Raw genomic sequence first — 15303 nt, 5'->3', positions numbered from 1 at the left:
CTGAAAGCCTGGACTCAAGTGAATCTCTTGTCTCAGCTCCTTGAATAGGAAATTTTTTTGAAATTATTTTTGATCCTTAGTTGAATCTAGGAAACAAGAGGGCCAACTGCATTTCCCAAAGATGATACTTAAAGAAACTAATGCCACAAGGTTTCCTTGTCAACTCCATTTAGAAATTCCCAAGGGAGAGGGCAGCTTATATTACCTTTAGGTAAATCAGCCTGTCTTCAAGGTGACACTGAGGTACCATCTGAATTTTAATTAATTCATTAGGATGTCAAGGACAATGAGAAGCCAGTGGAGAGAAAAATCTAAGAGTGGACCAGGCAGGGGCTCCACAGCCTTGGTGTAGCGATTCCCATACATTCTGTGAGCAGCCCTGAAGGCCAGGCAGGAGGAAATGCAGTGGTAGTATGGGGTAGGACCCACAGGACTTTTTCTGTGGGCACTGGGGACTGAACTCGGGGTCCTCGACCACTGAGCCACATCCCCAGACCTATTTTGTATTTCAAGGTCTCACTGAGTTGCTTAGCACCTTGCTGTTGCTGAGGCTGGCTTTGAACTCACAATCCTCCTGCCTCGGCCTCCCGAGCCACTGGGATTATAGGCATGTGCCACCGCGCCCAGTTTCAAATGACTTTTAAAACCCCAGTTAAAATCTTTTCTCAAGTGTCCTTTAATAATCATTCATTGGGGCTGGGGTTGTAGCTCAGTGGTATAGAGTGCTTGCCTCACGTGTGTGAGTCACTGGGTTCAATTCTCAGCACCACATATAAATAAATGAATAAAATAAAGGACCATCAACACTAAAAAATATTTTTAAAAAATAATCATTCGTTGACCTTTTTAGCTACAACTATGGTCAAACAGACTATTAGAGCGATAGAACCAGAAGGACCCTGGCTTCAAGGCGCTCAGCACACACTGTCTGAGCACGTCACTCCTCTTCCGCCTGGAGAAAGCCTCAGTGGCAGCAGGTATTGCTGCTACAGGGAGGGGACAAGGAAGACACCCAGGGCGGGTCAGTGACTTGATTCCTATACAGATGCTATTTGGGGGGAAGGGTTACTGGGGTTTGGAACCCCTCCCCCAAAAGAAGTGCTTAAACACTGAGCCACATCCCCAGCCCTTTTTTGTATTTTTATTTTGAGAGAGGGTCTCGCTAAGTTGCTGAGGCTGGCTTTGAACTGGTGGTCCTCCTGCTTCAGCCTCCAGAGCCACTGGGATGACAGGTGTGTGCCACTGCGCCTGGTTGTACAGATGAATTCTAAAACAAAGTATTACAGACTTTAAGACTACTACTTCACCCACACAAAAAGTATCTCATGGTTTGGCCTTAAAAAACAGGCACCATCCTTACCTTCACCCTCCCCAAACTTTCAGATAGACAAACACAACAGAGAAAAGTCAAATATTAGGCTTCAAGCTTACAGACCCGACCGTAGCAGACAAAGGCCAAGGCAAGGCACTGGAGGCTTCCAGCCACTGTCTCACACCCCCCACCCCGGGCTGCTCTGCTGCGCATCGCTGTTGTAGGTCAGATGAAAAATAAGATCAAAATTTGCTGCAGATTTTCTTTTTCAAAACCATCGCCAGGGACTGGAGTGGAAGCTCCGTAGAGGAGCACTGGCCTCATGCGTGTAAGGCTGTGGGCTCACCCTCAGAACACCACAGCAACACAACCGCCACATCATTGCAGAAGTGTGTCACCAGTTTACTAGCACATAATTCTATAGGAAATAATGAAATAATTGTAAGATGAGGGGGAAAAAACCAAGCAACTTAAAAAAACGAGCCCTTAGGCTGGGGACAGAGCTCAGTTGGTAGAGTGCTTGCCTCGCACGCACAACGCCCTGGGTTCAATCCCCAGCATCACAAACAGGAAAAGAAAAATGAGCCCTTTACCAAATTTTCTTTAGGTAAACAAATTGTGAAGGCTTCTGCGCATATGAAACAGTTCCAAGAAGAGCAGGCTCCCCAGTCGGGCAGAGCGGAGGACGCGAAAGGGGTACCCTTCAGGCTCAGGAAACACAACGACTATCATTCAGGATTGTGACGTGATCACACACTACCAAGAGACCCGTAGACCTACTAGGAAAAATGAAAGGAGAGTTTGAGTAAATGAGGGATTACACTGTGAGCCTACAAAAGGAAGCTGAATGTTACGATCATGTCAACTATCTTCAAGTCAATTTAGACATGTAATTTAATTACAACCAAAATGCAGTCAAAGGCATGGATGTATAAAAAGAATATCCCGCAAAACACAAGAATTAAAGGAAGTGGAGTCCACGGTTTACCACAGAATAACAGTTTATGAAGCAAGAAATTCAATTACATTCATTCATCTAAAAATAGACATCGAGACCAAGAGAAAACAAAGGAACAGGCCGGACTGTGTGGAAGTAGGGACTCTGGTAAAGCAGGTATCGCCAAGATGAGGGAGAAGGGAAGCATCATTTTGTAAATGGTGCTAATCGATTAGCCAACAAGAAGGATGGGGGAAAAAAATCAAGAGCTGTACATCTTGAGTTAAAATAGCCAGGTAGCGCACTATGTAAATAACTTTCACATTTAAAAAAGAAGAAAGTTTTTTTTTAGGGAAAAAAAAAATTAATAAAAAGAACCAGGGATTTAAAACATGAAAATATACAATTTCTACATGAAGAATAATGATAGAACCAGGCACAGCAGGGCTCACCTCCAATCCCAGCTACTTGGGAGGCTGAGGCAGGAGGATCGTAAGTTTGAGGCCAGCCTCAGCAACTTAATGAGAATCTGTCCCAAAATATAAAATAAAAAGAGGTGGGGATGTAGCTAAGGGTAGAGTGTCCAACACTAGAGGCTGGGGGGATGGGGAGGAAACAGAAGAAGAAAGCAAAAAAGGGTGGAGGAGTAGAAAGAGAAGAGGAGGAGGAAGATGAAGGAGGAAGAGAAGGAGAAAAAGAAGCTAGGAAAATAATGGACAGAAATATAACCAAGTATTCCTACCCACACCACCTGCTACCGACAGACCAGCATCAAGGCTGAGTGAGATCCACAAGTAAAGGATACCAGTAATTGAGAGGAAAGGAAATAATTAAAAGACAATTCATGTTATAATGTGGAGATGGAAAATGAATTTCCCCTAATTTTCTTTATTGTAAAGATATTCAACAAACAGCCTAAAGGCAGCAGTAAAGCACCACAGAATCAGACCTTGCAACTCAGCCTTGGCATCCCCAGGGACATCCCTTACCACACAATACGGCACCCAGACATGGTGCTTCATCTGTGGCACAGTGTCAAATTCTTTGTAGACTGATGGCCAGCTGGCTTCAGGAAACAAATGAACAACTCAGAAAGGTCCTGGCCACTTCTAAGGCAACTCTGAAGAACCATTAAATCGGGCTGGGGAAGTGGCTCCATGGTAGAGCGCTTGAGCCCCCGAGTTCCCTCTCCAGCACGGTTAAAACAAAACCAAACCATCAAGCGCGGGGAGAGTGCGCACATGTGAAGCAAGGCATCCGTGCTCTGTGCGCATCTGCTTCCTAGGCAGCAGTCGAGCACTTCTTCAGCTCTGCTCTCTCAGCAAACATGAAGCTTGCTGACCTTTCCTCAGGTCTTGATCTGTGCACACATTCTAAACAGGACATCCACCTACAATTTACATGTGAAACTGCATCTTTTTTTTTTTTTTTAAGTGCATGTTTCTCTTTCTGCAAGCTGTTGTGAATAACAAGGAAAATACTATTTGACTTCAGAATAAGAAAAACAAAGTGGGAAAAGCCTAGATGCTCAAGGTAAGATTTATTTTAAGTAATCCTCCATGGTGTACATATTAGAGAAAACTGTCATTTCAAATTTGTCTTTCTTCTAAAAATGATTCATTAAGCTTAAATGTAAATTTAGTACACACAAAAAAATGAAGTGGATAAAGATTAGTTAGAATGAATCTAAGTTCCCATAAACTTGCACAAGCAACAGGACTTTTCAAGGCCAGGCCCAACTAGAATCATAGAACAGAGAAAGGTAGAAAAGGTAAACCCAGACCACATTTATAAGAAAAAAGTTTCGTCAAAATTTGTGATTTGACCAAGGAGGTTCATTTTGTACTTCTAAGGTTTATTATTCATCTAATTAGTGCTAGGGCTGGAATCCTGGGCCTTGAACATGCTAGGCAAGGGTGCTACCACTGAGCAACTCCTCTTCCAGCCCTTTTCCCTGTGGTTCATTTTGGAAATGATGTTTCATTCATTATGGCCTTGAATTCCTGGTCTCAAGGGATCCTTCTGCCTCCACCTCCTGTAACGGGGAGTGAGAGTACAAGTACACACCACCATACCTGGCTTGAGTAACTTTTAGCCTTTTATCCCTCATAATCCTATTTTATTCTCATTTTACCCTCCCTTTGCTTAAACAAAGGGGAAAAGTCTACTGACTTGCATTTGGAAAGGTTTTTCCACTTTAGAAACCTCTGAATGAAAAAAATAGTTTAAGATGAGTGACTTATTTCTCACTAACACAGTACAGCAGCACATAATAGAAGATAATCAAGTAAAGCATCCTTCTATGATTCTAATATCCCCTTCAATTCAAGAGCTTGCATGCTTCCACCACGTCCGTTAAAGATTCTAGGTTACCTTTTATATTTAATCCTAAGTTAAGGACTTTAATTTCTCCTTAAAAGGCTTTAATTTTTCATGAAAGGCTTTGAAAGTCTCCTTCTAAAGCTTCTTTAAGTTTCCAGTATTTTGTTTGCAAAGTACAAACTCTGATTCACTAGTCTTCTCGGTCACTTGAAGCTGCATAGCTCAACTCTTCCACGTGGACGGAAGACATGAAAGCTTGCTTTCTCCCCCAACGACCCCATACAAAAAATATGTACACAAGAAAATCTTAAGACAATGTACACACTAAAATAGCCAGTTGTATGACTGATGTATTAATGACATACTGCTATAATAAAAAAGCTGAAGCAACTTAGTAACCAGTAACAAACAGATGGCTACATATTTTTAGTTGGTCTATTGGAGTAAGATGATATGGCCATCAATCTGATCACTCACTTGGCAAATACTGATCAAGCCCCTGCTATGTGCCAGACACTGGAGAAAAACCTAAACCAAAGAAAGGCACATGGTCTCTATCCTCAGAAATCTGAGGAAAAAAGATATTAAACAAACCATCTTATAACTGCATACACAGATGTAAACTGTGTTCAGTGCTACGAAAGAAACAATGGGGCACCCAATTTAGAATGGGGGGAGGGCTAAGTTAGTGAGTTGCAAGAGTGATGTTTGAGCTGCACCCTAAAGATGAAAGGGTCTGCTATGGGGTAGATGATCAGGCCTGAGGATGGGGCACTTCTACCTTCCAGGCAGGAGCAGCACGTGCAAAAGCACAGTCCAGGAGGAAGGGTGACACCAGATCCTGGTGACATGTCCTCCGGTCGGGTTCAGAGTGGGTGAAGGGGCCTGAAGCAGAGTGCTGACAAACAGACTGAGACAAGTGAGTAGATGAAAGTGTCCAGCAGAGCAACAGCCCTGAGTCATGACCGGAGGGAACGCAGAGCCACATGGGAAACGCAGGACGATGGGAAACGCAGGACGATGGGAAAGCAGGACTCCCAACAACACGTGGCAACTAAGTCAATGAAAGATGGCGAGAGGGGAGGGCAGCAGGCTTCTGCGTAATGCGACGGGACTTTGCATTTGTAAAAATACTCCCCAAAAGAAGTGCATTGCTAAATTAGGGTATATGCAACTGACAGATTAGATAATCACTAAAAACTCTGACCCAAACTTGTAACTACACACTAACAATGACGAAATGATATAATAAGTTTTATAGTACAAAATACATAGTTGTAGACACCATATGATCAAACTATATTTTAAAAAAGCTAAACACTGAAAAGACTGTATTTGAAATAGTGCAGTACTTCGTTTGCTAATGACAGAACATTAAAAAATGTAATAATTTACTAAGAATACGTTGAGAAAAGGAATCTAGCAAATTAGAAAATATAGTCATCATGATAGTATATGCAAAAGATATCAATACAAATATATCTCTGTTAAAAGTTCTAATGTCTTAATGTGAGTCTGTTTTACCTTTCTTTAATGAGTGCAAGGCTGAGGTGAAGAAGGTCAGATAGCCAGGAGGCTGGGGTGAGCTGCTGAATTCAAAGTACCCGAGTACTCCAGGCTGCAGGAACAAGAGCACAATTAGGTGACTGACACATTCTCAGTAATGGAGAATATTTTAAATATGCAAAAAATAACAAGACATAATAATTGACAATTAGTGCATTTTGTGGCATTTCTTTAAAAAGTCTACCCACCCGAGAAAGGCTGCAAGCTGGGGCTGAACTCCACCTCCATCCAGAAAGTCCTGGGGCTAAGGGACAGAGTGCAGCAGCCTTTATAGGATGGGCCATGGCTACTCGGGGCTGAAGCTCAAAGCTCATTCTCCCACCCTAAGCAGGGCTTTCCACCTCTTCTGACAGCACTCGTCTCCTAGACCTGGCTCAAAACCTCCAGGTCAGGTTTAATTCACTCCAAATTCACCTTCCCACTTCACTGGAAATCAGGACATATCTGAGCGGTTTCATGTGTGTTCAATACCCAGCACCTAGCATAGTCCAGTGGCAGGTCAGCTGTCCTCTCTGGTCAGGGCAGCTGCAGAAGGTCCAACATTTGCCCTTCTGCACCTCCACCCTCACCAAACTCATTTCCACTTGCTCATTCTACACCAAGTTTACCAAAGAATGGCCCTTCCATCTGCCAAACCTATGAACTGTCGCCTACTGGACACATTCCGCCTTCCTGCTCACAGCACCTATTCTCCTTTGGAGGTCCCATGGCACTTCTTGTACCTGGTTTTGCTCTTTAATCATTGTTATCTGTCTTAATAGCTCAACTGTGGGCTCCCTGAGGAGAGTGCTGGGCCTGGAGTCGGAAGACTTCAGCTCAAGTCGTGGCTGAGTGCCCAATAGTGGATGATCCTTCACATTAGCCTCAGTTTCCTCTCTAGGAAACAGGCCCAGCTCTTCGTGGGATTGGCGTGAAAAGTAAATCTGATAAACTAAGCCACCAGGCAATTCAAAGAGTCCTTTTCAGCCCAAAAGCCTCAACACCATGCTCTCAGTAACTGTGGAGGCTTATTTATTACTGGGACAAAACTGAACCCAAAAGTTAAGGTGCAAATTTAATCTGCTGACTAGGTTTGAAATCAGTACATTAATTTCTGATCTGTAGTAAAGTATATCACCTTCCCAATAAAAAAGCCAATTACCTAATCACTAAGATTTAACTTTAAATGAATCAATTTGTTTTCATTCTAATAGAAACTGAGATGGGACTTTTAATCCGAACATCCAGAAAATTTAGCAAATAAACAATTTCTCAAACTAAGGAACTAGGAAAGCAAAGTTTGTGTTCTGTGGATCTGGGGACTAAACCCAGGGGCTCTCACTTGCTCACGCACACGCTCTACCACTGAGCCACATCCCAGCCCAAGTTACTGAAAACAAAATTTGCTCTTGCCCTATTCCTTCAAAATATTTTTAATAAGTCAACCTACAACTGACTTAAAGTAGAATACTACAGTATTTGTGTTCTTAAGATTTCAAACCCTTCTATGATCATGTAATAAACTTTCCTACTTAAAAAAAGGACAATAAAATCTTCAGAAATTCTAGCCACTTAGGTAATATGGGACATAACAAAATGGAAACTAATTGGAAGAAAACGGACTCATTTAAGTTTCTTTAAATTCTGACCAATCTCTCAAACTAAAACCTATGGAATAAACTCATTCTAAGTATTAATAAATATTCTATAGATAGAAATTAAATAATGTGACTTTTACATCTCCCACATTATCATTTTTTTTTTTTTTGTAGTTGTAGATGAACAACATGCCTTTATTTTCTTTCTTTCACTCTTATGTGGTGCTAAGGATGGAAAACCCAGTGCCTAACACATGCTAGGCAAGTGCTCTGCCACTGAGCTACAGCCCCAGCCCATCCCACGTTATTTTAGGTAGCTTGTGGCAGTGGATATGTGGCCTATAAACATGCATGTATCTACATGCATATATGCAATTACATATATATACATGTACATACATGCACACATGCACAGAATAATCAAAGTAAAACAAATATGAATTCTGAGTCTCCAAGGAAATCCAAAATAAACCTTCAAAAGTGAATAAAAGGAGGGCTGGGGAGATATTGCTCAGCTGGTAGAGAGCTTGCCTCGCATGCACAAGGTCCTGGGTTCAATCCCAGAGGGGCTAGGGTGGTAGCTCAATAATAAAGCGCTGGCCTAACATGTGAGAGACACTAGGTTCAATGCCCAGCACCAAATATAAATAAATAAATAAATTAAATAAAGGTCCATCCATAACTAAAAATGTTTAAAACAAAGTGAACAGAGGATGAACCATGTGCAGGTATCCTTTGTGGACATTTCTACAGTATAATGAGTTTGTTTTTTTGTTTGTTGGTACCAGAGATTAAACCCAGGGGTGCTTAACCATTGAGCCACATCCCCGCCCTTTTTTGTGTTTTACTTTGAGACAGGTTGCTTAGGGCCTTGCTCAGTTGCTGAGGCTGGATTGGAAGTTACGGTCCTCCTGCCTCCTGAGCCAGTCTCCTGAGTCTCCTGAGCCACTGGGACTGCACATGGGCACCACCCCACCTAGCTAAGGTTCTTTTTCACTAATGCCATCCCCACCACAATTTACATGGCTTGGATGAAAGAGCCTCTGCTTCAAGGAAATGCTACTGAATTTTCAAGTCGTTTGACCAAAGAAATTCACCAAACATTACAAAGCAAAACAGCCCTATGTGAAAAATTATTTTCATTTTTCATTGCCAAAGAAATGAAGAACACAAGACTCAGTAACTATACGAGATGACTACAAGTGTATAAACTGTAAAATACTAGCTATTAAAAACACAAGAAGTTGATGGAGTACAGTAGCTACAATCCCAGCTACTCAGGAGGCTGAGGTAGGAAGACCTTGAGTTCCAGCCCAGTCTGAGCAACTTAGCAAGGTCCTGCCTCAAACAGAAACAAGAGACAGGCAAAGTACATTTTAAGTGCTACGTGACAGATACAACACTGTAGCATTCTCTGTCAAATATATAAAACTGGCTTGCTTGAGAATAACCTGAAATTAATACTTCAAAATTATAAAAAAGAAGAAATAAAGTAAAGTAATGGTTAACTGTTTATTTCTATTGCAATTTATTCTTTGGCTTTTGTTGTTTTACAGTACTGGGAACTGAAACCATGACCTTGCACACTCAAGTCAAGTGCTCGACTACCAAGTTACATCCCCTGCCCTGTATTGTAAATTATTATTTAAAAGTTACCAAACTGGGGCTGGAGTTGTGGCTCAGCGGTAGAGAGCTCACCTAGCACATGCAAGGCCCTGGGTCCGATCCTCACCACCACATAAAAATAAATAAAAATAAAAATATTGGGTCCATCTACAACCAACAAAAATTTAAAAAAAGAAGTTATCCCACACAACATGAAATTTAAAGTGTTTTCCTGTTTGTTCTCTAAAATTTCAATGTCTCCTCAACAGAACCTATGTCATTTTAAGAAATTCTCACAAAACAGCTACCTATATTTTAGTTTCCCCCACATTTTTAGCTGAAGCTGAAGAAAGGCGAGTTTGAGGAACAAACACATCTTCACCCACAGACCTTTCTGGGTCTACGCCTTGGTCTGCTCAGCTGAAATAAACCCATTTGGAGGTGCCTTCCAGAGGACCTGGGCAAGAATACAGGTCACCTGACACTTGGAACATGACATTAGGATTCAAGCCCCCAGGGTGCAGGGATGTCCCTCTGTCTTCTGATGCTTGCCAGCTGCAGTGCCTCTTAGCAGTCCACTCCGGGATGCCCACACAGCCTCCAGGTGACCGAACAGTCAGGAGCCCAAGTGCTAGTGTTGGTCTTCCTTCGTTGGTCCACCAATCAACAGTGTCATCAGGACACACACTGGTGAAAAGATACCTCTGTGACTGCTTCTTGAGCCCCATCAGTCCAATTCCTTCTTGGGGCTTTGCACTGACATTCTCATGTTCTAGAACACTCTAAAATCTCTTCAGGGTTGGGTCCAATCACATAGGCTCCACATTATTTAAGATTTATTCCAATCTTATTTCCTAAAGAGGTCTTGCCTGGCTTCTAAAATAACAGCGTCCTTCCCCTATGTCCCTAAATCATCCTTCTCTACTTCTCTTCACACACTATCTCAAGTTACCCTGTGCATTTACTTCCTAGAGTTGCCCTAACAAATTACCACAAACTGGTGGTTCAAAACCACAGAAATTATTCCCACAGTTCTAGCAGCTGGAAGTTCAGAATCATGCTCTCCTGGTCGGGTGCAGAGGGTCCTGCCTCGCCTCTTACAGCAGCTGGTGGCTCCAGGCATTCCTTCCTCGACTTCAGTTTCTGCCTTCATCTTCACATGGCCTTTTTCTCTGTGCCTTCTCCTTTTTTGATCAACACACCAGTTTTTGGATTTAGGACCCACCCTAAATCCAGGATGATACCTCTCAAGACCCTATTTCCAAATAAGGTCACATCCTAAAGTTTCACCCAGACATGAATATTAGAAAGACACTCTTCCGCCTAGGACCCATTGTTTGTTTTCCTGTCTGTAGGGCTGCGGGGTAGCTTAGTGATACAGTGCTTGCCTGGCACATCTAAGGCCCTGGGTTTCAAATCCTGACACAACATAAAATTTACAGTGTATTCCTGTTCATTTGTTGTCTACCTCCATGCTATAACTCCAGCTCCAAGACTGCCTGGCATAGAGCAAACAGACACTTGTTAATGAACAAACAGGAATAAAAAGATAAAAAGACAAAACTCCTCCATCAAGTTCACACCTTAGCAAAAAAAACAAGACACAATGAATACTAGAACCAGTTTGTATTTATCTAACTTGACCCAATTTGTGGTTAATTTCATCCCATGACATATAGTGTATTTACTTAGCACCTGTTATAATGAGGAAGTTGGAAATTGGTTATTTCTAAGAGGCCAGCAAATCCTCACTGACATATTTCTTGTGTAAGTGGACACTGTAGGACAGCATAAAATTTCAGCAAATGGTACTCACACCCTCTAGTGGTCATGAGAATAATTACCTTACGTGTTTTTCTCAGCGGCACTTGAAATATTTCTGTACCAATATTAACTCATAGCTAGAAAATGTAAAACTATTTCATTCACAGTGCTATACAACTATGAACTGACAGAAATGGGATCTATTTTCTCAACATTCAGACAAAATTTTACTTACCAGCAGTATGATAAATTCTACTTTTCTCTAAACTGCTCAAGTTTTTGTTCACCTGGTAATTTACCTAGCACCCCCACTTCTTTCAAAAAGAGATTCCAATGTCTTTTCTAATCCTACTTAAATTTAAAAACCACTAAGAACAAATGTACTAATGTAGGATAAATAACCATTACTAATTACAGAAATTCACAAAAAGATTTGGAAAATATTTTGGCTGCAAACACAAGATAAAAGCTCAAAATAATTGGCATTTGGCAAACAGATGATAATGTACAAACTGGATCATTCTGTGCTTTAATTTTTTTTTAAATACTGAAATTAGATAAGCCATAAAACTAGTGACTTTGAAAACTACATTAACATTACATATTCCTATTCTCTTCCTAATGAACTTAACATTCACCAAAATAAAGATGACACTGGGTTCCGGGGGACCATGTTGTCCACGATGATAAAAGTACTTCTTCCAGTCTGTATCTGAGGCAGGAAAAGCCTGCAAGGAACAGAGTCTGCAGCTGGAGTAACAGCAAGCAGCAGAATTTCCTTACATGGTTTGCAACGAGATGACTTAAAGCTATTCATTTCTCTCTGCAGTATTCCCTGGGAAGTTCACTGCAGTTTTTAAACACACCATGACTTACAAGGTAGATATCACTTTCTTGTGTATCTGGGAATACCAGACTCTACCTAGGCTCAATATTGTGACTTTCATTCATAGACCACCCCCAGTTCTGCAGAATCAATGCTAATGACAGGAAATGGCAAAACTCGTGCTCTAATAGTAAAGTCAAGAGTCATGGAGCCATCCTCCATCCTTCATCACTATTTATTCTTAGACCTGTTCATAAGAATAAAGGAAAAGAAAAGCTAACAGCCAAATTAGAAGCCAACACCTTTCAAATACTTCTGTCCTGAAAGAAAAAATTTCAAAAATGACATAAAATAATAAGAAATATTTAAAATTAAATATGAAATTTTAATCTCTAGATAGACACTGAAGTTTCAACTCATTGACCTTAAACATTACTGGGAGGAAAGAACATGGGACACAAGAAGGAACTGGGGAGCCAGAGACCTGGGCTAGAGCCAGCCTCCCTTTAGGCAAGCACACTGTCTGTGGCTTCCCTCCGCTCAGAGGGTCTGCACGTGCTGCAGCTCATGTGTCCACTGGCAGACAAGAGGTAAAAGCCAAAGGGCACTTACCATCATACACCTAACTCAAGATTTTCTAGCCAACAGAACTAAAGCAGAGCAGAATCTACAGGTAAGTGTTTATAACTTTCAACCTTTAATGTCTTCCTATGGTGTTTAAGGCAAAACTGATTTTCTAGTAATCGTATCTGAGGTAAGATAAGAGTTATATTTTACAAACATAAAACTACAGTTAATGATTAATAATCTTAGATAGATTTGAGATATCAAGTCAAGTAAAATATTTTTCATTGGTTAAAACTATTCCTCTAAGCCAGGCACAGTGGTGCACAGGCCTGTGATCCCAGTGGCTCAGGAGGCTGAGGCAGGAGGATCATGAGTTCAAAGTCAGTCTCAGCAATGGCGAGGCCCTAAGCAACTCAGTGAGATCTTGTCTCTAAATAAAATACAAAATAGGGCTGGGGATGTGGCTCACTGACAGAGTGCCCCTGAGTTCAATTCCCAGTACCCCCGCCCCACAGAAAAAACACTTTAAATAATATCCAATTTAAAATAGGCTTTTGAATGGATTCAACTCTAAGACTTAAAAATTCAAAGCAAGATATAATTACAACATTTGTCAAACCCTTTAACTTATTTATAATTTAATAATCTTTTCCTTTTTTTTAAGGAGAAAAGAAACAGTTTAAGTAAAAAGTTGAGTATGGGGACAGCTTTACTGATGAGAATCTAACTCACTCCTGGCTCTAGTCCCCCAAAGATAACATTCCAGAATTCTCTAGCCAAGGCACTATTGAGTTTCCATCTTTTCTCTACTGCTACTTGTCTATTACAAGCAGATAAACTTCCAACTATAGACTGTGGGTTTCTGTGTGCTCCAGGAAAGAAGAGGCAGGACACCTCGTCTTAAGGCCTAACAGGGAAACATAGTCACTTAGAGTGGCAGTTTCACTATGGCAATTTTGCCTCCCAGGGACATCTGGCAATGTCTGGAGATATTTTTGGACGTCATAACATGGAAAGATGATGATGGAACTAGCATCTAGTAAATGGAAGCCAGGAATGCTAGTAAATATCCTGCAAAGCACAGGACTGCCCCCCTCAGCACTGAATTCTCTGACCCCCATATGTCAACAGTGCCAAGGTTGAGAAACCCTAATACAGCAGGTAACTCCAAAAGTACTATGTATTATAGAGTAGCGCCTCCAAATGTTCCTATGTATTCAACCATCAAAATCATGAAAGATTCCGGACCCCGACTGTTATCTTTCCACTATCTTTACAGAGGTGTGCATGAACTGACAGTTCTTTCTAGGCAATACAATTTGGTATGTTTCACAAGACAAGTGATTCCACAAATACCATGCTGGGCTTGACTCCCTAATTCTTCCACATTTAACCAAGTGTCTTCTCTTGACAACCAGACCATTTCATCTCCAGGGAGAAGCCCAGCAGAAGATGATGCCAACACAATAAAAGCTATCCAAGGCCTGGGGAGGAAGCATGCCATCTTCAGGGAAAACTGAAGCCTTTGCAGTGGGGTTCCATCATAGCAGCACTCACGGTGCCTGTTCTAAAGGTGGTCTGATCTGTTTTACATAACCAATTAAGTGGGCTGCCAAAACCCAACCACAAGTGACATCATCAGCACAACACTGGGACTGAGGGAAGGAACTCCTTGTGATAGCGGGAAGCAGGATCTGTAAAAGCACTGCTGAATAGCAAATTCAGAGGGTGCAAAGGCTACAGCTCAGGGTTGCCTGTCCGCTCAGTCACAAATGTGCAGTGTTTCTCTCCTACATATGCTGCTAGAAAGAACACAAGAGATAATAAGTAAAAAGGGGTTAAAATCGGCTGGGGTTGTGGCTCAGTGGTGGAGCACTTGCCTAGAATGTGCAAGGCACTGGGTTCGATTCTCAGCACCACATATAAATAAATACAATAAAGATCCATCAACATCTAAACAAAATTTTTTTTTTAAATGATATATGTTGTAGATTTCAAGGTCATTGACTCAAAAGTTCTTTCCTAGCTAGGTGTATGGTAGCACACACCTACAGGCCCAGCTACTTGGAGGCTGAGGCAAGATTGCTTAAGCCCAGGAGTTCAGGTCCTGTCTGAGCAACATAGGGAGGCCTCCATCTCAGAAACAAAATAACTTTCCAAACAGAAGCTTAGGAAATTTTTGTATCTTTCCAGCCTCTAAAGTTCATGAAGCCACAAAAGTCGGTGAGGATTACCTAAATCAACCAAAACTCTTACTTCAGAGATAAGAAATTTACATGAAGCTCATAAATTAAACTTGCTAAGGTCAGGGTTAAAACCCAGCTCTCTAGAATTCTAGTCAAGTTCTTCTCCTTACTACACCACTCTGCCAAGAACTGAAGCAGAAAAACTGGCTGAGAGCTCTCTAGAGGTACAAATCTGATAGAGATGAAAGTAGTTATGAAGATGCTCTCAGTCTTTTTGGGAAAGCTAACAATGCTGTATGATAACTGTTGCTGTTATACAGCTCCTCTCATTTTTCTCTTTCCTTTTCAGAAGGGCTTGAGTGAAAATTTAAAGCGGTGGTGGGACAGGGTACTTAGGGCCAGGCACGATGATGCACACCTACAATACCACAACTCAGGAGGCTGAAGCAGAAAGACTTCAAGTTCAAGAGGAGCCTGGGCAGGTTAGCAAGACCCTGTTTCAAAATAAACAAAAAGGGCTGGGGATGTAGCCCAAGGGTCAAACATCCCTATGTCCTATCCCTACATCCACTACCAGAAACAAACAACAACAACAAAATACTAAAATAGCATGCTTGAGGCCCTGGTTCGATTCCCAGCAA

At 41.5% G+C, this 15303-nt stretch overlaps 1 protein-coding gene across 3 annotated transcripts in view; it reads right to left on the bottom strand.

The window, feature by feature from the left end:
* The window catches only part of Txndc11 (thioredoxin domain containing 11), a 61782-nt gene that overhangs the window by 30334 nt on the left and 16145 nt on the right, over positions 1 to 15303 (bottom strand). For all 3 annotated transcript variants that reach the window (XR_003583538.2, XM_027940890.3, XM_071605559.1), the window contains one exon: positions 6096 to 6189. Coding sequence is in view for 2 of the 3 variants with exons in the window: in XM_027940890.3 (XP_027796691.2) it covers positions 6096 to 6189 (94 nt within the window). In the remaining variant the exon portion in view is untranslated. The remainder of the gene's footprint in view (positions 1 to 6095; positions 6190 to 15303) is intronic.

This window comes from Marmota flaviventris, chromosome 19 (assembly GCF_047511675.1).
Source record: "Marmota flaviventris isolate mMarFla1 chromosome 19, mMarFla1.hap1, whole genome shotgun sequence".
Lineage (NCBI taxonomy): Eukaryota > Metazoa > Chordata > Mammalia > Rodentia > Sciuridae > Marmota > Marmota flaviventris.
Note: the sequence above shows the minus strand (reverse complement) of the source record. Positions and strands in the feature narration are given on the sequence as shown.